General features: G+C 34.6%; 2 protein-coding genes across 20 annotated transcripts; both read right to left on the reverse strand.

Annotated features, from left to right (window-relative positions):
• Positions 1 to 44: 44 nt before the first annotated feature.
• Positions 45 to 8,033, reverse strand: LOC140795363 (transcription factor RF2a-like). The gene is made up of 4 exons (XM_073147881.1): positions 6,944 to 8,033; positions 3,305 to 3,437; positions 1,177 to 1,261; positions 45 to 664 (listed from the first exon to the last, which is right to left on the reverse strand). The coding sequence occupies exons 1-4, from the start codon at positions 7,618 to 7,620 to the stop codon at positions 279 to 281; spliced, it is 1,281 nt and encodes a 426-aa protein (XP_073003982.1). The 5' UTR covers positions 7,621 to 8,033; the 3' UTR covers positions 45 to 278.
• Positions 8,034 to 10,918: 2,885 nt separating this feature from the next.
• LOC140794772 (protein FAR1-RELATED SEQUENCE 6-like) lies at positions 10,919 to 21,347 on the reverse strand. 19 transcript variants are annotated; one of them, XR_012110189.1, is made up of 14 exons: positions 20,972 to 21,347; positions 20,512 to 20,613; positions 20,089 to 20,234; positions 17,804 to 19,957; positions 17,613 to 17,723; positions 17,399 to 17,503; positions 17,244 to 17,306; positions 17,058 to 17,144; positions 15,369 to 15,664; positions 14,026 to 14,159; positions 13,051 to 13,213; positions 12,867 to 12,955; positions 12,374 to 12,546; positions 10,919 to 11,793 (listed from the first exon to the last, which is right to left on the reverse strand). XR_012110189.1 is itself a non-coding variant. In XM_073146943.1 (10 exons), the coding sequence occupies exons 4-9, from the start codon at positions 19,952 to 19,954 to the stop codon at positions 16,759 to 16,761; spliced, it is 2,520 nt and encodes an 839-aa protein (XP_073003044.1). In that variant the 5' UTR covers positions 19,955 to 19,957; positions 20,089 to 20,234; positions 20,512 to 20,613; positions 20,972 to 21,347; the 3' UTR covers positions 14,025 to 14,159; positions 16,710 to 16,758. The 19 variants fall into 19 exon arrangements, 5 of the variants coding, with proteins under 5 accessions (XP_073003044.1, XP_073003046.1, XP_073003045.1 ...); XR_012110183.1 differs by lacking the exon at positions 15,369 to 15,664 and having other exon boundaries at positions 14,026 to 14,164; positions 17,063 to 17,129; positions 17,244 to 17,310; XR_012110185.1 differs by lacking the exons at positions 10,919 to 11,793; positions 12,374 to 12,546 and having other exon boundaries at positions 12,742 to 12,955; positions 15,378 to 15,664; positions 17,058 to 17,129.
• Positions 21,348 to 22,604: the final 1,257 nt, after the last annotated feature.

The following is a 22,604-nucleotide window of genomic DNA, read 5'->3' on the forward strand; positions in this document are numbered from 1 at the left end:
TTTGGCGAAAGGTAAAACATCCTTCGATGTTGATAAAAGAAAGCTATTCCAAACTCAGGCAATCTCACATAGCTAACTTGGAGGGTAAAGCATAAAGCAAACAGTACACCATTTTATCAAAACCTCGGATAACAAGATAAACCCTACTTGGAACAAAAAGAAACCACAAATTAGAGAAGTAATCAAACTCATCTTTGCTGGACAATACTAGTGTGTGATGACTAAATAAACATAGGGAGATGCAGTGAGCTACTATTGAGCGAACTCATAGCTTTCCATCAATCCTTGTAAGTGACATTAATTTCAGGTTCTGCTTCTACCCTTTGGCTCTGAGAAGTCAGTGGCGCTTTCATTCTCAGATTTGCAGTTGTACCTGCTTGCTGTTGTTTCTGTGGATGCAACAGCTCTTGGAGATGTCGTTGATGTGCATTCACTTGATGCAGCTGCTGTTGCGGTTGAATCTGCAGTTGCTGCTGTTGCGGTTGAATCTGCAGTTGCTGGAGTTGCTGGGCAGCCAAGAGAGACTGCATTGCTTGGTTTTGGTGATAAATTTTCTGACTTGCTCCAAATGAGTGGGGCCCAAAATTCATTGCTCCACCATTGGCCATCTGGCCGGTTGCTATCTTCAGCTGCTGAACTTCCTCTCTCAGTGCATCGTTTAAAGCTACAACAAGACAATGTAATACTGTTTTCAGATAGAACAAGTTGCTAAATATAAGCTTATTTATCAAACCTTCAGCTTCTCTAGAGCAAGAAATCAAAAGTAAATCAGATGTGCACATGCAGGCAGACATGCACAGAGAGGAGAGAGAAATGTGAAGAAAATTACTCATTTGTTGCCTCATTAGACAATACCATGGAAATATATGACCAAGAGCAATAGTAAGCGTAAATATGTAAGGAATAAAGCTTGGCAGCAGATTCCAAAATCTTGTAGAGGCAAGGAATTTAATCCTAAGCTCCAAACTTACTACAAGCTGAGTACCAAAAATTTGCAAATCTAGAAACCCACCAGAAAATGCATAGTAATTCGATCAAGTTGTTATTTATGAAGAACAATTTAGCAAGACGAGAAGCAGGGTACCAATTTTAAGAAGATAGCCAGAAAACCATGTACTCGTCTTTGACGAATGAACTGCCTACAGACTCTTTCGCACAAGGAAACAAAAAACCTACCATCTTGCAAGTGAACCTGTTGCTCCATAGTTTGCAAATGCAGCTTTAGCTCACTGTTTTCAGCAGTCAGTCCAGTAGTGTCTCTCTGTCCAAGCAATGAAGGGAAGAATTTTCAAGTCAATCTCAACATGTAACACTCTTTCTTCCAAAATGGCATTTATATAGAAGAATAGATATTATAAATCTAGAGGAAAAGAAAGCATGCTGTGATTACTCATATATTTTTTATATTTCCATACAAAGTTTTGTGCTATAAATCAATTATTATTCTTCTAATTTGTCAATTTCTTATAGTATTTCAAGTTTTCAACCATAACTTAACTTAACTTAGACACAATTTTGTGGTCCTTTTAACTTAGTTTTTCCAATGTAACTTGAATCAATTCGAATCCTACTTACACATGTCTAGTATTTCAACCAAAACTTTCTCAGCAAGTCTCTGATTGAGTTAATTCAATTTGCATTCAAAAGCTAAGCTAAAGAGCCACAAAATCATGTCTAATAACTATTTCAAAATTTGAACATCTAAGGAGCCAAAGATAGGTGCAAAGACAAATGAGGTGAAGACGACAAATTTAGCAGATTTGCAACCCCTTCCTTTGACAAACCTGCATTGCTGCTATTACCAAAGGAGAGAAGGCGTATCAAAGTTTATTAAAAAGGTCAACCTTCCACCAAAACAGGGCTTTTGGCTGGTTCTCTCATTGAGGAATTTTAGTTTTATTTTTGTTGTTTTTTCTTCAAGCACCATTGTAGAAACTTAAATTAATTTAAATTTTTTAATGAGAATTGTGATACTGTCATTGTGTTATGGTAATGATGACAATGAGTAACTAATTCTCTTTCTTAGGAGAAGATGAAGCCTAAGTTGAACAGCTATGTTAATGTTTAACTTTTGATATTGGTTTTATGCTTTATTTCCATAATATAATGTTATGCTTGATTAAATCAGAGAAAGACTCAAAATATATTATGATTTTATAAACTCTTTGTATTATGAAGATAACCTATGCCTAGGAAATAGATTTTCATAAACTAATTTATTTTTGATTTATTATTACTTCTATGCTTGTTGATACATCATGTTGCATTTCAGTAGATAGAATATGCCTAGGTGAGGTAAAGTACTTTACATGATTTCACAATTCAAAGCCATGGACTTAAGTGGATTCTAAACCCAACATTTTCTTAAATTGTTTTTTTCTCATGTATGCAAGTTTATTCAGTGATTAGTTCGATCACTTTTTAATTATTTAAATAAAATTATTCATCTCTTTTCCCAGTGACCTTTAATTTTAATGAAATTGTCATTTTCTCCTTGTGGATTCAACTTGATCTTAATGCTATACTCATGTTTAGAAGCATAGATCCGATTTAATATTTGGTTCATGTTCTGGTTTTAATGATACCCGTTTTCAAATAATCATGTTAAACATATGTTCTGACACATCCATTTAAAAGCATAATGACAAAAATAAATCAAATTCTATTATGGCTGAGAAGATTGAATTCACTTGTTTATGTTATGATTTATATTAGGAAATCATGTTACAATTTTATTCTGATTGATGGATTGAATTTGTTTGTTTATCTTACATCTTAGTTAGTAATATACTACATAATATACTAGACCTTTTGTTATGAATAGCAGTTCTTTTAATGGAAAAATTGGACATATCCTTGTATAAACTATCATAACCAACAATATTATAAAATTCCTCAATTATAAATGCAAGTTAACTAATATAATAATATATATATACATATATGAGCTACGTATCCTAAGCATATCGTATCCTTAAATTTCATGATTTATCATATTGACATATTCATATCAGCATATCAGTAGCTATATCCCGCATCATGTATCCTATATTCCATATCCGTATTCATGCTTCATAGTTCTCTGCCAACAGAGATTTATGTAGATCTAGGTTTAGACAATACCACAGCTTTTCAAATTTTTTTTTCCCATACAACTGAGAAGCATTTGATTATACAAGATTTTTACATTGTCTCAACCTGCATTCTCTTCTTCAAAAATTTTTACATTGTCTCAACCTGAATTCTCTTCTTCAAAATTTTTTACAAGATCATAACTATCGAATATGATTGGCAAAATGTATACCTGTAATAATGTCAGCTGAGCTGACAATGTTGTTGCTTCAGTTTGCAAAATTTGAAGTTTGCGCTCTAGCTCACCAATGTAGCGCATTTTCCTTTCCTTTGATCTTGCAGCTGACTGTCGATTGGCCCAAATCCTATCACATGATATCAAAGTACACATTAGTACAAATCATGAAAGGGAAAAAAATTTAGGACTAGAACAATTCAAGAAACTGACAACTCATTTTTCAAACTAGTGTTATGTCAAAGACTACAACCCTTCATAGAATATTAGTGCCTCGATTTCATCGGTGGTGCTTGTTTTATGTATAAGAAGTTGTTATTCATGGATTAGATCTTTCTTAAATATATTTTACAACTAAATGCTTATTTATGTATATTTTGATCAAACCTTGCATATTGTAAATCGTATGACTAGTTATGCACAAAATCTTATCACAAGAAAAAGGGTGCAATAAAGTAATGCACGTTTTTTAAGTAAAATTTTTATTAGCAAAAATTGACCAAACTACTCTCCTTTTATATCTAACCCTTTTTCACTTTCCATTTCTTCCACCACAGTACAAAAACCTTATATTTATTTCCATTAGCACCAAATGACCAAAATACCTTCTTCTATAGTTAAAGTACTTGTAATATATTATAAATGACTAGTAAGAACAATCATCTTTGCATTGCAAGTTGTAACTATTTATCTTCTTCTATTCAGCTTCACACTATCTACTACGAAAGCATTTTAATCTTTTCATCTTAAGCCTTGTTGACCATACTTATTCACAATAATAACTAAAAACATATTCTCAAATAAATTTATTCAAAGTAATTATTATTGTTTTATCCACACTTTACAACAAAATAACAAAATATGAATAAAGCTATAAAGTACCTAATTTACATTTTAAAAGTTACCCATAAAGTTATCTTTGAAATATCTTATGCATAAACCAAATGAGGCCATAGTTTAACACGATAGGTAGAAGGCCTATATTTCCTATAAAGATAACTTATATAATTTCTAAATCTCTACATGAATTAGTAACAATACAAATGGACACATAGTGAAGTTTATTCTGCATAGCACTCGATGTCAATGCCCGGGCAACACAATATATTGAATGGTTGTGAAAGGATAAGGAATATTTCTCATATAATGATTTGCAAAGACATTTGAAATATACATATGTAACATAATCAGTTCATGAGTTGATCAATATGATTTATTCCAATTCTTCAAGAACTCATGAAAATGGTGAGAAAAAGGAAACTTCCACATACAAATTTGATTTTATCTAAATGGCATATTTTCATCTAGCCACAAGATATAAAAGTAGAAGAGATTGCAAACTAGCCTGCTGTATTGCCTTCAGTATATATATATATCTACAAGTCAAAACATCCTGTTAGATTTTTAGTGTTGACAAATGTGTATAAAATATTCTAAGTGTTTTTATATATGTATATAAGCATATCTACAAGTTTTGATAGGATTTTGTTTGAAGATTTTTAAGATTTGAATCATTTTAGTCAGCGCGTTCACAGGCATTTGCAGGTATTTGAACACACCCTGAAAAGTTCGCCACACATTCACACATATAGAAGTGCAGTTTTGGTTGTTCGAACGCACTTGGAGGCTGTTCGCACGTGGTCGCGAAACTTTATAAAATCTAGGATTCCGTGAGACCTAATTTGATTTGAATTTAGCCTTATTTTTATAAGAAATATAAGGGTTAGGATACCCTAACCCCAAAGGTAGTTGGTATTGATTAGAAGAGATATTTGTTTTATCTCTAAGAGGTATATAAATAGGTTTAATCTAACTCTAAAGAGGCAATCGATCATTATCTAGAGATCATATTTTTTACGGGTCTATCATCTTTTGAATTCATCTTTTGGAGACCATTGAAAATTATTTTTAGGCTTTAGACAGAACGTGCTGAATTATTCTTATCTCAACACATCTACATAAACTATGTCTCGAGAGTCACTAAGATGAAATTATCAACCTCAAGGGTCACTAAGGTTCGAAAATCTATCAGGGAAGCAGTGTGTCGCGGAGTTTAGTGAGCAAGATTGATACAGATTGAGTCGTAGGAATCGGCAGGTAATTTGTTAGCTTTTTGTTAACTGCTATAAGTTTTAGTGATTGATTTCGATCCAAATTTGGATCTATGATTTTTTACCCGGTTTGAAATTTTTCCACGTAAAAATCTTGATATTTATCTTTGCTTTATTCATTGATTATTATTCCGCATTTTTTTCCTTAAGCAAAGAGTTAGAAATCCTACCTAGGGTTTTTATAGATATATTCACGTATCTTTAGTTTTTTTTTCATATCCCAATAACAATAAGAGTTGTAGATGGCATGGAGATTTCATGAACAAATGCCAACTCAATGTTAGCCTTATGCCTAATGCATTACATACATATACTTATTGCACTATACTGGTTAAAAAACAAAAAGACTTTCCCCTAAGTGGATATGTGGGAGAAAAAAACAATAGCGCAAGCAAACTTATGAAGTGAAAAAGGAAGAAGAGGTCACTGTTCAATATTTAAAAAACAAAAGCACTAAAATACTGAATTATTTACTTCTGGTTATGAACCATGTCACCACGACATCTTAGATAATGTAAGTATAGATTTGCATGCAAAATAGTTGGATAAAGGGCTTGCTAGTTGTTGTAGCTAAAAATTGCCAAGAATTATGTAGAAATGAAAAACAACCAAAAGGTTAAAAGGAGCTAATGAGAAAGGGAATTCTTGCCCCTAGAATTGCCAAGAATCTCTTTGGACTTGGCACAAATCTAGAAATAATAAAATATCCCATAACGGTACATGAATTGTTTGGGTATCAGGATCCTATTGATTATGAAAACATTTTTCTGACTTTCCAGAACAAAAATCTGGACTATTGAATTTCCATATCTCTAGAGGGAGAGTCCAACATTTCAATCCCTCGACTCCATTCAAATTTGCTTTTCCAACAACTATCCATTAGAAAAAGTTCATTTGTTGGAGAACATTTTTGTTTCCTCTACTTTTTCCCAGAGTCAAAACAGACTTTAAAGTGAAAAATGGGAGCATGAGTGTTCATAGCGCATGACAAACTTATAGTATTTACATAATAATGCTAGAAAGTATTGTTATTAGATCAAGAAATAGTAGATGCTTCATCGTATGTTTGTATTAAACATTGCCTAGTATAATTAAAAACTTGTTGGGAATGCTTGTATTGGAAAACAAAATCAGAACAACCAGAGCATTATCATATGTAGATATTTTTCAGTTCAGTCAAATTTTTAAAGTAATGTCATGAAGAACAATAGTGAAAAGACTCAAGAGAGATTACTAAGAACAATACTAGAAGAGCATTTAATGGATCTTGTTACATGTTAGACCAACTTGTAAGTTGTAAGGCAACAATTTCAGAAACATGAGTCAATTAGCTGTTCTCTAGGTAGCTATAGCAGCGCCACTGCAACTAAAATTTAGATTACACTCTCAATTCAATCAGATTACTAACAAATGTCACAAACAACAGTACATGCATGATCAACCACATATTAAGTAATTTGTTTTGATTGCCTGCTTTTCAGTTCAAGAAAACTCAGAAAGAAAGTAGCAAGTAAGTAAACCGAACCTCTTTGCCCTCTTCGGGTCTACAAGGGCAAGGTCAGCGAGCTTTGCGGCAGATATGGCCTTCTTCGTCTCCACCAGAGATGTCCCTTCTCCACTTGACCCCAGCAGCTCGGGTTTAATAGAGGTAGAGCCATCCATAGACTGGCTGTGCTGGTGCCTTGCCCTAGGTCTCTCATTAGATATTGCCCCCAAATTCTCAATCTGCAAAGAACCAGCAGCAGAAGCAGTAGCAGGAGTAGGAGATGCTTCCACCATCCCCGATGACTCACCCTCCATCAACCCCAACGAAGTGGCACACGAAGAATTCAATTTCTCAACGTCCATGAACATCGAGAAGAGCTCTTCGTCGTTCTCGTTCTCATCAGACAACAAGGGGCCGTCATGGCAATCAACAACCCCAAGGTCAGTATCGAAGTTTAAGTCTTCAGGGAGGCACAGGATCTCCGAGTGTGCCCGCCGGTGGCCGGGATTCTTTGTAGGGAAATCCGGCATCCGGCTGACATCGTGGCTATATTTCCCGGCGTCCGGTTGCGCCGAGTGGCCAAAATGGTCGGAATCTAGAGATGGATGAGAAGAAGAGGAAGGCGAGGGGGCGGCATAGCGTAATGAGTGAGGTGGTAAACCACTACTACTACCGCCGCCGCCGCCGCCTTGGATTATGGACTTGTCCCTGTCCATGGTTGTTGATCATAGAAGCCTAATTGTTTCTCAAGAAGATCTCCAGATCTGAATCTCTTCTATAACGAGGAAAGATGCTTCCTTTCTAACAAAACTGCGGCACGACTATAGTTCGCCGCAAGGAGACTCACGAACCCTAGCAGAATTGGATCTAAGGTTGCCGAGAAAAGAGGGAAAGACTCACCATTTCCAACGAAACTAAAGGTGGAGTAGATGGACTCCACGGGTGGACACAAGGAAATCGAACCAGTGGTGGCTCCTTTTACTTCGATCGTAAGAGCGTATAAAGATACGTAAAAGTAAAAGGATCGAAACCCTTGAAATGCCTCGATCTGGAGGTTCGAGGAGGCACGATAAGCCCACCGTCTTGAAAGGCAGGGAAGAAGAAGCGAGTGACAGGAAATGTGAGTCCTAATTATTAGAAAGGGAAATTATATATATATTTTACCAATGCCAGCATTAGGCCTAAATTTTATTTTATCTCCTATATTTAACCAATCAATAAATTAATAATGAAGATTTAAAATTATAAAAAAACTAAATAAATTTTTGACTTACCTAAATTAATACCGATCAACTTTTAAATAATAAATATATAGCAAATATATTAAACATATATATTTCTATCGATATTATTTTATATATATTAAAATTTTTATTTAATTATCTATAATTTAATCTAGCGTATAATTTAGTCAAATATAATAGGAAAAAAATGATTTTAATTTTAATATAATAAAAACGGAGCAAGACTTTAGGCCTCATCATGAATAAAGTAAAAGTACAATTTTCCCTTATTAGAAAGCAGATTAGTTGACACAAAAAGCATTTTAATAAATTTTGGAATAACACCCTAAAGTAAATACAACTTTATAAGATGTATTTACTTTGAAGATAGTTGGAAAGATATAATTAATAGCTTTTTATCTTTGTGGCAATGAATGGCTTGAAGGATTATATAGCAATAAACATCCTTGGGTTTGGGCATAGGTGAAAAGATACTTTTTGTGTAAGAATGTCTATTACTCACAGAGGAATGGAAGCATGAATGCATTCTTTGATGGCTATGAGATAACTCTGAAATAATTTGTAGAGCAATATGACAATGGAATTTTGCTGATTATAAATCTTTCAACACAAAGAATATCATACGTTACTGATAATAATATTGAAAAATAATTTCAAAAAAGTTTATACTATGTTACGAATCAGATCTGGACTGATCCGGATGTAAGAAAATTATGAAAATTAGGTAGTGGTCGCCTCATGAGGTAAGGTTCTGATGGCTCTAGTTTTACCTAAATCAGAGATCGAGATAAAAAGCTAAAAATAAAATAGTAGAGCAAGGTCGAAGGATAGTAGATTAGTAATTATTCGATATTGCGACGGTCGTCGGAGGGTAGCGGATGATCTACAGCTATAATATATTCCTAGAAAAATAAAGCAATCTAACGGTTACGATAAAAGATAAGAATTCAATGATAATTATCAACACATGTCCACCCCTATTTATAGAAGTAAAATAAGATCCACATGTGGATTATTCGATTTATTTAAAATTAAAATAATAAAATAAAACTAAGTAACTAACTTAACTCAATTTAACCCATATGATCGGATGGCAATGCACTAATTCTAAATTCAATGAGTTTCAAGATGAGCTGCGAAATAAGATCTATCTTTATCAAATTTTTATAAGAAAGGAGTACTTTTTTCATTTAGTGAAGTAAGGAAAGATTTAGTTTTCAGTATCATTCTCCTCGGTGAACATGAGTTTGAAGTCCATTGCATATGTTATTATTATAGACATATTCTTTCATTACTCACTCATAGAAGATATTAAAAAGTTCATCCTGGATATATTTTATCACGGTGGAGAGAGAGAAGACTTGAAATGCAAACATGTATGACAACCATGCCACTCGTACAAAGATTTGATAAATTATGTAATTCTTAAAAAAAATCGAAGTCCTTTCTAATTTAATACCACTCTAAAATTTATAATTTTAATCTAACGATTATAATATCAATTGGAGTGAGGTCAATATTGATGAGAAATGGCTCATTCCTCGATTAAATGGCTGCTGCAAAGCTAATTATTAAATAATATTTATTGCATATCATTATAAACCTCTCTAATTTATCTTTAATTTATCCAATTAATAAATAAATATAAATCAATGAAGTGGGGATAAACTATTTAAGTAAATGAGTTTATAAAGAGGCCCAATTTGGTCAGAAACTGGAGAATCTAATGTTATCGTTACAAAATTTATTGCCAAAAATTAGGAACATTTCTACCATGGCTATAAATAAATTGAGACATTCACGAGTAGGCCTCATACATGTGTCATTAATCATTAAGGAGAAATTAATATTGATGTTACCAAATTTACTAACATTAATACGACGTATGTTCATTTACCAAATAAGACTAAATAAGTTTGCTGCCATTTATTGTTTATATGATATCTAATTGGGAATACTATCAAACAACTTAAGTGATTATTGCATCGCTAGCAGTAGTACTCTTTAAAAGTAAATGCTGTTTTACATATTACTACATCTTAACTGAGAGTGAAATTGAATCGATAGTACTCGATCATATCTAGATCCATATTTTAGTCTGAATACAAATTCGTATAGCAATAATTTTTAAATATAGATCAAATAATTTTCAAATAGATCGAACTTGAATCAAATTTTAAATAAATTATAATATTTCTTTTGAGACAATTAAAATAAAATATTAAAAAGTTTCACAAAAGAAAATTACATATCAAATACAAATAAATTTAGCATAATAAATCTCTACATGCAATATAGAACATATTATTAGTAACAATATCAATATTTAAATAACTAAACTAAAAATCATAAATTATTCAAAAAATATATAGGTAAATGTATATCGATATCCGTATCCGAAAAATAATATCCTACTAATATCAATATTTGAGTTTGTTACCTGTGTATGAATCTATATCTGGGTTTTTTTTTTTTAAAACCTACCCTTATTCGAATTCGGGTCGGGTAGGAAGTTTTACCCAAATCCAATACGAATCGGGTTTAGATAGCAGGTTAACTCCTACCCATTTATACCCTTACTCTTACATCTTACTCTCATGTATTGCTTAGAATAATCTCCATGTATAACATTAATGGTTTCATCTTAGCTCTATACACTTGCATACAAGAAACATCCAACATCCAACCACATATACTTACCCTCTTAATTGCTTAAGATTTAATTAGGATTGTCCACCAATTTGTCTAGATACTTACTTGAGATCCAGCATTTGTGTACGCCCTACCACATGTACGGGGCCACCTTCAAGACTTTTAATTTGGAAATTCATAGTATGGCCCATAGGAGATGCATGTAATATAAATTCACAGCCCCTCTTGCAGACCACAGTAATTCTTGATGTTTCAGTCTTTAACAACTTGAATTCAAACCCTTACTTAATAAAATACTCTTAGGAATGTCCTAAATTCTGTTGCAGTAGCTAATATTATCCCAAGTTTCAGCATCCTGCATATCCTTCCCTTCTCTGAACTCTGGAAAGCCAAGTTTTTTCCCCTTCATTATCAGAACCATCGAAGTTTCTAAAGTCATCATTGATCCATCGTATCATTGAAGAAAGACGCAGAAAGAAATTGCTTTCTGTAGCCAGATGAAATTCCACATTTTCTTTGCTCATTCGGCTTTGATTGTGTAATTGCTTTACCGACTATTGTCATTTACAGCTGATGGGCAATTGTTATTGCAGACTTGCAGGTAGTAGTACCTCATCATCATCTTCTTCATCACTTGAAATGTCCACCCAAGAGAAGACCCACTTGCAGTCTTGCACTATAGCAGTCTTGATCAACCCATGTTCTGCCATCCTCTTTATGATCCAGTGAGTTGACTCTTGATCAGCCCCCATGTTGTCAATATGAGATGCACTGCCAATATCTACAACAGTGACAGTCTTGATCCAATCTACTTGAGTTGCACATTCTTTCCCTATATTAACATCATCTGTCCCATGGACTTGACTATGTACTAAATATATATCAATTGTGTGCTCCTAAGAATTTACTTTGAAAATCTCCAATACATCTCTATCGCTTTTCAACTCCACTAGACCTGAGTCCATGGACATCTCTGGCACCAAGTAATACAACCTACAGGTGGGTGGACAACAAAACTGATCAAACAAATTCATTGTTTCGATGAAAGATTTGCCTAGTAGTATTAATATTATTACTAACAAAATATATGCAGCACTTCAACAACAAAATACCAAAATAAGAGAAAACAAGTAAAACTTCATCTGGCAAAAGGAGAACTAAAGTGTAATGGACATGAAACGGGACTATAAATACAGTTATGTTACTATTGAAAGAACATTAATATTGAAGCACTGAAAAAGAGATTTTTTCTGATGCAGTCAATGACTATTAAATATTAATTGGTATGACCACTGGAATGATGAAACATGAACTGACCATTCCTATCAGCACGAGAAAACCAGTAACCATAATATCTCTAAAGCATTAAAAAATGAAGGAAAAAAAATCTAGCTACAGAAAATCAAGAGTAGATATATCTGAAAGGAAAACTGACAAGCAAAACTATGGATGCTCATCTACAGCAATTAATGACCCGCAAAAATTTCTAAACTTTATCTTAAAATAAAGGAGTAAGTACTATAGCAGCATGTGGGCTTCATTATATAATTAAACCAACTAAGACAACACATACCTGCATGCCAGAAGATTCTCATTGTTGCTTTCCAGATCCTTGTGCAGATTTAGCATTTACCTGTTGCTGCTGTTGCATTTGAAGGAGTAAATTGGCAGCAAACTGGATTGGTATCTTTGGTTATGCCTTTTGTAATACTTTTTAACTACATGACAATGGTCTACGGACCTTCCCTAAAAAAAAACGAACGTATTAGTAGAGAAAGGTGACTGCTCAAAAAATTGGATACACATGAAATCTACAAGGCAACTAAGCAAGCAAAGCAAGCAAAATACGATTTACTACTCATCACCTCCATCAGCTAATGCACTTGTTCAGATAATATTCGTACAGCCAATTGAAACATCAATAAATTGATAAATTGCGTGTAACAAAGCAAAAGAATAGAAGGATTTATTAATTGTTTGAAGCATGAATCATCATTAGAGTGTATCTGTCGGAATTCCAAACACAGACCCAAAAAGAACTAACTAAACAAAATCGATTGACTAACAGAGTATTAGACTCCATCAAAGAGAAACGAATAACTAGTGACAATCCTTTGATTTCCTCTCCTCATATGTGAGCTTCTTCAAGTTAAACCTGCAATGTAAACCAAATCAAAATTGGTTATGTACAAGGCCAAGACTTCAACTGCTTCCTGGCTTATAGATGCTTCAATCACACTTAGATCGTACCTCTTGTGCTTGTTGGAAGGTTCTTTGGAAGATTTCACTGGACTTGGGTCTGCATGAATTGCACCTTCTTGTTCAACTCTTCCATGTCATCTGGTTCAATTTCCCTCTTAATTTATTCACTGAAATGGGTCTGGTACTTTTCAGGTTCATCCTCCATCAGAGTCTGGAAGGAAGAGCAGACACTGAAACTATGTCACTGTTGCTCTGTACATGATCAAACTTTCATAGAACCATGATTAGCACAAAGAATCTAGGTCTTATTTGCTTTGAGTTCAGAGACCTCCCATGAACTGGTTCAGTAATCAAACATCTTTTTATCTTTTTTATATTTAACTAAGTTCACTCTCCAAAAAATTAAGACTAAGAAATGAGACCAATTAATTAAATTCGGAGCTTAATCTCAAATCAAACAAGACCCTAAGTTTTAACAAGGCTAGAGATTAAATATGTATTGAGAAATAAATGCTATAATGGAAACAAATTTAGCAAATACAAGTTTCACAATATAAGCAGACAACAAAAGAAAATAATCATTTCTTATAAACTTCAAAAGTTTGGGTGTTGCAATGGTGATACTCCTTCCTACCTAGAGGGTACAGTCTCAGCCTCATTTGAAGAAGGTTGTTTCTAAGATGTGAACCCATGACATCTAAGAACATACGGACTCAGCCTCTAATAGTTTAAGATGCAAGGGCAAGCCTTGCCATGACATTGCGATTATTTCTAGCAAACTGATATTAGAACTTATTGTACTTGTCATAATCAAAAGACTAATGAAGACCTTTCTTGATTTAGAAGAAACACAATTTCTTGTTTCGTTTTCTTGACTTATACTATAAGACTAAATTAATAACATGATTTAAAAGTGAACTTTTGTGTAAGCCTTCAGAGCAGCAACTAAAAGCAGAATATGGATCAGAATACATAAGCAAAATGAAGAGTAAGATACAAACAATTGAACAATTATGACGAAACCTCATGTCAGAAGCAATATGACCACCAAATATGTACTTGTGGTGAACCTCAGCATCAAGTTGCTTATCATCCTTCTTAAACCCAGCAAACCTCTTATCACTGTCTGGAATATCAATACCACCATCTAATGCTCCCTGCAGTCAACAAAAGGAAGTTAGCTAAGCACATGGACTAATAAGACAAATTGCAAACTACAATTCTTCGAAATATATCTCATTTAGCCATGAAAGGATAGAAGGTTCATACAAAATACTAATGGTTGGGCAACATTAACAAATCAAAAGATGATGTGGACATAGTAATCAAAGCTATATCTAGACTAAATTTAAAATATATATATATATATAATATATATATATTATTTAATGTCTCCATTGGTTTACTGTCAAGTAAGAACTCTGCAAATCAAATGGTGCAGGTCATAATGTAACTAGCAAAAGCCCAGATAGAAACAAGAAATTATAAATTTTGTGGACACCAAGTTACTTCACAGATGGACGGATTTCCTGCAACTGATTTTCAATATCAAATGATATTATCTCATTTACTCTTAACTTACAAGTTATCTAGAATTATTCAGGAAACAGAAGACCCATTACCATGATAATAAGTAGAGCACTAAATGATATTTGAATATTTCAGAGTAGAAAAGGTTCTTTAAGATTGAGACAAGGAAGCAGTAGCATAAAAAGAAATTGTGAGAAACAGAAGAAAGAACAGCTTAACAAAAGAGGATAAGAGGGAGATGAAAAAAGTCAAAAACACAAACATATCTTGCTACTGAGAAGCTAGACCTGCACTCCAAAGAGGTTCTTGAGGAAAACCACTAAAGAACGTGTTCCCAAAGGAAAGATGCAAGCAATGTATGTAATGGGCCAGATCACCAGGTAATAGTTGCATGTTCTTGTAATATCAAGTTTACAACCCACTGCTCCATTGATGTTTGTCACTATATCATTTCTTAAGTCTCTCCAATGGTGATTAAAGAAAACTTTAATATATATAATCTCTATTACTATCATTTTAACTGATAAATTAGTTTTACAGTACAAAAATCACCTGGATAACTTAAACCACTCCTCTCCTGGAGATAGGTAAACTATTAAAGAAAGAAAAGAGAGCTGGGAGCATAATACTTCCAACAAAATATTCAATATTTACCTTTTCTTTTAAAGGTTATCCATTGTTAAATTCTTAAAAGTTATTTTTGAGGCATGTAATAAGCAATTGATCCTACAACATGTCATCTCTCTTGTTAGAAAGATTCATCAAGTAATTGTCAAATAGCAGTTCCATAATTAGCAGCACAAGAAAGATTGTTGAGTTGACTATGAGAAATGAACTTAGTTAACCCTTGGGGGCGCCAAAGACAAGATTTCCAGTAGTAGTCCTGACAAGGCCAACATCAAGGAGAGCACGGAAAGGCTCCTACTTTGCGCGGGTTCAACAGAAAAGTCTTCTCCGGTAGCCTATGGGGAAGTCACTCAGACATGTTGGCCAACTAGAAACAGACCACAGATGAACTAGGCCTGCTGTCAACGTGGAATTTAGATGGAAACCTCAACATTCCCCTCATATTCCTGGTCCATTTCAAGCATCTTCAAGACACGGCGTGCCACAAGAAGCCCCGTGCAGTAAGCTACGTGTCAGAACACAAACCATTAGATTGCAAATAAAGTTTACCAGCATGCGCAAAAGATGCAAACTAAGTGATATTCTTTACAATGCATGACTGACTACCTGCAGCATATTTTCTCCAAACTTTAATTCTGCATCCTATCTTACTAGAGAGATATTACCTATTACACCCTATGTTTTTCTTACTATCTAAAATGGCACTGGTTTATAGATCATACATCACTAACAATTAGGAGATTGTACGATATCTGTTCGACAATCACAAATTATTGTCTTAAGTGACTCAAAAATGATGAAAAATTAGCATGACAGTCAGGAGATTGTTGAAGTTAGTATCCACTCTGGTAGCGAGAAATCAGTACAATGGGAGAACAATGTAATAGCCACATTAGGTTTCCCTCTTGATGTGTTGCAATGCAACCCTAATCTGATGATAAGACACAGTCGTCGTCATCATCACGGTCATCAACGTTGGCAATTACCACTCAATTATGCAGGCGTCACAGAGACCTGGCATTCATGCACTGCACAAGACCCCATCCATTGGCTCAAAAGAACTGCATCCTATATAGTTGATTGATATGTTTCCAGTGAAGCAATTTAGCATTCATTTATTTGCAAACATAGTAGTAGTATAGAATCTTCACACAAAAATCAGGAGTATCAGACAACATCATACATATAGCATTTGTCTCCAAAGCTAGTGATAACAAGATAGAAGGCTACAACAAGTTACTGACAAAATATTAAAGAAAGAAAAACATGAGAAGTCTGAAAATCTATTATTTTATTAAATGGAAGTTGAGTGCGAAGTTCCACAACTAATGGTCAAGGCAAGGATAGGGGCACCACTATGATTAATAGATAAGAAGTAAAACTTAAAGTAAAATATATACATGAGATCCACTTTGACTTGCCCACTTCTAACTGCACATACAAGATTGTGATTGCCTTGCAAGTGGTTTTTGAACCATAAACACTTCCTCTCTAGTTAGATTAGATGAAGACAATAACAGTGAAGAGGGCCAGCAAGGTCTGAAACTAGCCTTGAATCTCGAGTGGTTCCAAGCATGTGGCTGTACATCCTCCATAAATTTAAATTCTACGATCTGCAATGCATCCAGCAAATCAAATTCATGTGTTTCATCTCAATGTCAAACTATGAATGGAACTGTGAAACAGTCCAGGTTAACTCTGGATCTCAACATACTGTAGCAAGTTTACTAGCACGTAAAAGGGCACAGGAGCTAGGGAAATACAAATATTCACATATAACAATATCATAAAGAATTAAGATCGAAAGAATTCAATAGAGAATGGAAAAGGATAAAAGAAATTCAGAACTTCAATGAGAAAAGAAAAGGAGAACTTCAATGAAAGTTACTTAGACATGCCTGAGGCCAAAAAACTACAGCTCCTGTTCCCAGTCCCTACCCTGTCTTCCTGCCAATAGGTGCCTGATCTTCCTGCATTTAGTTATTCTAAATGCATCAATGTAAGCAGATATCCTCAAAATAAAAATGTAAGATTCCTCCTCATTACACAAAGGAAAATGTGGAGAGGACATGTAAAATTATAACCTGAAGCATCTGTTGATATATCCACTGCATCCTTGAATGACTTCCAGCAGCTTGTTGCCCGAACTGGCTAAATTATAAGTGTAGATACTTTTCAGAAAATGCTTCAAGTATAATTGTTAGTAGAAATCAAAACACATAAGAGATATGGTATAGACCTGTAATGTATTTACAGACTGCAGCTGGTTGGCAATATGATATTGGTGATTAGGATGTAGTCCAAAGTGGCTACCGAATGATAAGTAATTTGGATTAACTTCTTCCTAAAAAAGATTAGCATAATAACAAAAAAATAAGCATGTATAAGCATGTACATTATTGTATCATAACTTTCCTAAAGACGCGTACAAAAAAAAATGATAAATTGGCAACCATAAGATCAGCGCCTCCATATGTCCTGATATGCATGCCATGATGTGAAACAGTTGAAGATGAATGTAAGGCATTGCTTCGACTCCCGTTGGATGATGCCCTCAAAGATTCCTATTTGTAGAACATCTAAAGCCTTGTTAGAATCAATAAGGTCAATTAGAAAATGAAGTGAAATAACTTCAACAAATTACCTTATTCTGGCTTTCAGTTAACATTGTCTCCATGTTTGTCTCTTTCCTTTTTTTGGGAGGACGCCCTCTACGCTTTGCAGGCAAAGAATTGGGTACCTTGTTTCCCTCAAAGATATCCTGCTGTGCATGGGCATTAAAGTCGTCACTCTGAATTGACCTCTCAAATGGTAAAAGTCTCCTTTGCAATTCTCGACATATGTCATCATCTAAAAGAGACATTCGCACTTCATTTATTAATTTCAAAGTAAGTTGATACTTTTCATCAGATACCATGCCAACCTCAACAAGGCGAAGACAGCGCATAGAGAGATAATCATAACGCTCCATTTGGTTATTACTTGCAACATCTTCTAAAGAGATATCCAAAGCGTGCAACTGCTTAAAATCTCTCCTCCATCGATATAGTACATAACGACACGGAATCTCATACACTTTTTGCAGCTTGAGTACAGATAATGCATGACGACACAAAATGCCATTGAACTGGAAAGATCCACAGTTACATTGCACCTCAAATTCCTCTGAACTATATACAACCTCATAACTCTTGTTCATTAAAATTCCACCCCCTTCAGTAAAAGCACACTCTTTGACTTCAAATGTAGAGATCGAGCCATCTATCTTTGCTAGCAAAGCATGACAGTTAAGAGTTGCTTTCAGCTCATCCTGAAATTTTCTGAACATGTTCAGTGTATATAATTTGGATAGCTGCTCTTCCATATGAAATTTTGAAACAAGTACTCGGTTTATGTTGAATGACTCGAAATCCGCGTGGGCTTCCATTTCATACTTGCTCTGTGCATGGATCAAATAAATATCAAGATAACACTTTAATGTAGTTTTTGGAGTAATAGACCCCTCAAAAAAGCTACTCAAACTCTTTTGATGTTGGACAGTAGACAACCCTGCCCAGAAAGTATCCTTCAGAAAAGCAGGGACCCACAAATGCCGATTTTCATACAAATATTGAAGCCATTCATGACCTTGAAGCCCAAACCTGTCTGTCAAATTTCTCCATCTTTCATCAAATTCAATGTCTTTTAAAGAGTCATATACTACATTCTTCAATTCCTTTTTAATTGTTTTATACTCTGTAGTTCCTCTAAACTTGTCCAAGATGCTTCTCATTATATGCCATAGGCAGATGCGATGACGAACTTTTGGAAAAATTACCCCGATTGCAGCACGAATAGTCACAGACTCATCAGTAATTATGGCAGTAGGAGCGCATCCTAACATACATGTCTGCCATGCCTTCAATAGCCATAAGTGACTTTCAGTGCTTTCATTGGAAAGTAAACCACAACCCAGCAAAACTAACTGACCATGATGATTCACTCCAACAAATATAACAAGAGGAACATCAAAGTTATTTCTTAAGCAGGTTGTATCGACACAAACAACATCATTAAAATATTGATATGCTGCTCTAGACCTGGAATCAGCCCAAAAAACATTCCTCGCATGACCTTCTACATCAAAATCTATCAAGTAAAAAAAGTTTGGCTGCTTAGCCTGCATTTGTGCAAAAAACTGATGTAAAGCTTCACTTCCACCCACTCCAAGCTTTATTTGCCCCACTTCAACAGAGTCTGTGTATTCCTTATCGCCATAAGATGAATCTTCATGTCCAGCTCTTTGTACAACAAGATCTTTAGTCATTCCACTAGACATCTTCTTATAGCATCTCAAGAAGCGCGCTGCCGAAGGACTTACTGGATGATTGTGTTCGAGATGAGCTTCTATCAAATGCAATAAACCATCACCCCACAGTTTCGCAATAATCATGGCTTGACAATTTGTCTTTGCAGTAGGCCTCGACAGGTAGCACGCATTTCCCCTTCCCTTTCCACCTTTGGTGCATACAAGTACTAGCCGGCGACAAAGTCCATAGGTTGTAAAAGACGACTTTTTAACAGCAACACCAAATCCCACATGCAGAGCATATCTCTTGTAAAAAGTAACAACTTCATCATAAGTTCTAAACACCATCCCCACCTTAGGTGTTCTATCATCATCTCCTCCTGATATTTTGCAAACTTCATCTGCCTTAGAATTGTTATCCTTTCTATCATCATCATCAGTGCCCACGATGGCAAGCACTTCTTTATCGCCATTTACAGCAACGCTCTTCGGAGATTCAGGAAGCATATTCTGAAAACATGGAAAGACTGAAGTCAACATAGAAAAGGGCCAGAACTATTGTGACCACGAAATGCAAATGTTGAGACCACAATGCCAGGAGTGCTAGGAACAAGATGAAAAGGTAGCCTTTGAATACCCACCAGACCAACTTCACCATCACCAGAGGCTACTCCATCATCCAGCCCATCTTCCTCATAATCCTTGTAAAAGCAAGTACCACCTTTTGCCAAACTTAATCTTCTGTTCTAATCAAATCTCCTTTCTATGCCAGTGTGTTGTAACATTACTGGAAATGGATAAAAAATGAATACATGAATGGCAAGTACCACAATTATTATGGACAAAAGCAAGGCATACACCAGGACTCAAATAAATTAAATAGCATGGTCGGCGCACAGAAATAAAAAATGTGGCACCAACAAACGAAATCATGTCAAAAGTCAAAACTCATGACTGATTGAAACACAAAGCAATTACTACAATTCGTGTGCTAATTTACATCAAATATAAAATTATGAACGCAATAGATGACAATAGAAAGAAAAAAAAGTTCTGAATGGTACCAAAAGTTATCAACTTTATCACAAATAGCACTGCATTGCCGGTTGACTTAGTTGCTCTGTTAAGTAAAACCAAATTCAAATTGGATTGGGCGTCAAAAGAACCTGTTTTTTATGATAAAAGATCAGCCAATGCAAGCAAGAGAGAGATACTTATAGAGAAGAGCTAGAGTTGCATATAAAATGGCCCTCACTTAAAATAGAGCAGCATAATGGAGAATCTTTTTCAATTTAAAAAAAAAATTATTAACATTCATTGGACATAATTTGTAATTATTTTAAATATTACGTAAATATATATGTGAGAAAGTAGGCATCCACAAGCAAAACCAGTCCGCCTTGAACAAAGATCAAATTCTCGGATACTCCTAAGATGTCCGAGATGGTAATATCACAGCTGATCATTGTGAGAATTTAATTTGAGTCATGGTAATATCACATCTAAGAAACAAAAGAATTTGACCTTGGCGACAGCGGAAGCTAACCGCGAAGGGAGGGGGCTCTCAAAGTGAAAGGGAAGCTCGAGGTAGAGAGACGGAGGCAGATCTTGGCGACGGCCGAGAGACGGTGGCTTGGCGGCGGCGGAGAGGCGGAGCTTGGTGACGAAGGTAGAGAGATGGTCAAACGGAGCTTGGCGGAGAAGCGGAGGCGGAGCTTGGTGAAGAGGTAGTGACTTGGCGATGGAGGAGATGAAGAGGGTGTAGCTCGTGGTGGCTAGGGCTAGAGATGAGAGATGAATAGATGTCGGGATGAAGAAAGAGTGAGACAGAGAGTAGTTAGAGCCTTGGATGAAAACGGGAGCTGAAGCCTCAACCCGACCCATTATTAACAGCCTAATTGGTGGAATTCTAGCAGTAGCCGGGTAGGCCATATAAATATATAATAATTGAGAATATTATTTATAATTTATGCGGGTAAATAGGTATTCCTATCCTAAATATCCTACTTGACCCATATATGTATTCGAATATTTTATAAAAATCCAACCCGTATCCGAATCTGAATCGCTATCCAAGTTGAATAGAATTTTTCAACATGAATTTGGTCTGAATCGAGCTGTGAGTAAATAGTTCCACAACGAGCGAACAATGATTATGGCCACAGGTGGTGAATAATAGAGACAAGAGCCATCTATATATAATAGCAAAAATAGATAAATAAATATAAAAAACAAAGAGAGAGGAAATAGGGGAGGTGGATAATGGCGAGGACAATCACGGGCCTCCTTTAGACACTCAAGCTAGAGGAAAAGAAATCCTGCGCCAAACCCTAAGCTCCCGTTCACTAGTAGAATAAGAATAAGCTTATTCTATAATAAGCCTCTTTATTCTAATGTTGTAACTAAACAACATCTTACCTTATTCTAGTATAGTTTTCTACCATTTTCTCTAATCTTATTAAATACAAATTTTAAAAAATAATTTAATAATAATCTATAATTACTATTTTGACCTTAGATTAGACAACATTTAATTACACATCATCTCAACTATAGTTGAGATTGTCTCTCTTTCCACTATCTCTTCCATTAAATAACGGTCATTTTAACTAAAGTTTAGATATTCTGTAAAAATAAAAATAAAAAATACTAAGCACACATTTTTCCCACGATAGGGCTTACCTCGTAATACATCGTAGTGCAGGTTTAGAACCCCGCATTACACCGCAATGCGAGCTTATAATCTTGTATTAACCGTAGTGCATATTTATTTCTTCTAGTGAATGGTTATTTTATATTAAGTGGGCTTATAACCTCGTATTACACTATAGTGCGGGTTTATATCCTTATGTTATACCGCAGTGCGGACTTATAATATTATATTAACCCACAATACTTATTTATTTAGTACATAGTTATTTTATATAAAGAGTGTAAAGTTATTTTGTCTAAGGTGTAGTGTATAGTTATTAGGGTATATAAAGTATTTTAAATAATATTATATTTTAGAAAAATACTATTTACTAATACTACTTTAACATATACTGAAGGGTATTTTCGTCATTTGATATAAAACATCACTAATTCCCAATACAAATTCATTATTCTTTAATACTTTAATATCAACTTTATATCATATCAAATATAATTATTACTC

This window comes from Typha latifolia, chromosome 9, assembly GCF_019914945.1.
Source record: "Typha latifolia isolate L0001 chromosome 9, TyphaL0001v2, whole genome shotgun sequence".
NCBI classification, from domain to species: Eukaryota; Viridiplantae; Streptophyta; class Magnoliopsida; order Poales; family Typhaceae; genus Typha; species Typha latifolia.

Excerpts from the sequence above, each read along its gene's own strand:
- LOC140795363 (XM_073147881.1), bottom strand. The coding sequence starts at position 7,620 with ATGGACAGGGACAAGTCCATAATCCAAGGCGGCGGCGGCGGCGGTAGT. Across the intron at positions 1,262-3,304 it reads CTCAGCTGACATTATTACAG|AGAGACACTACTGGACTGAC; the intron begins GTATACATTTTG and ends TTGCTTGGACAG. Across the intron at positions 665-1,176 it reads ACAGGTTCACTTGCAAGATG|CTTTAAACGATGCACTGAGA; the intron begins GTAGGTTTTTTG and ends GTCTTGTTGTAG.
- LOC140794772 (XM_073146943.1), bottom strand. The coding sequence starts at position 19,954 with ATGCTTCCTGAATCTCCGAAGAGCGTTGCTGTAAATGGCGATAAAGAA. Across the intron at positions 17,724-17,803 it reads TAACTGAAAGCCAGAATAAG|GAATCTTTGAGGGCATCATC; the intron begins GTAATTTGTTGA and ends TTCTACAAATAG. Across the intron at positions 17,311-17,398 it reads AGTCTGTAAATACATTACAG|CCAGTTCGGGCAACAAGCTG; the intron begins GTCTATACCATA and ends CTTATAATTTAG.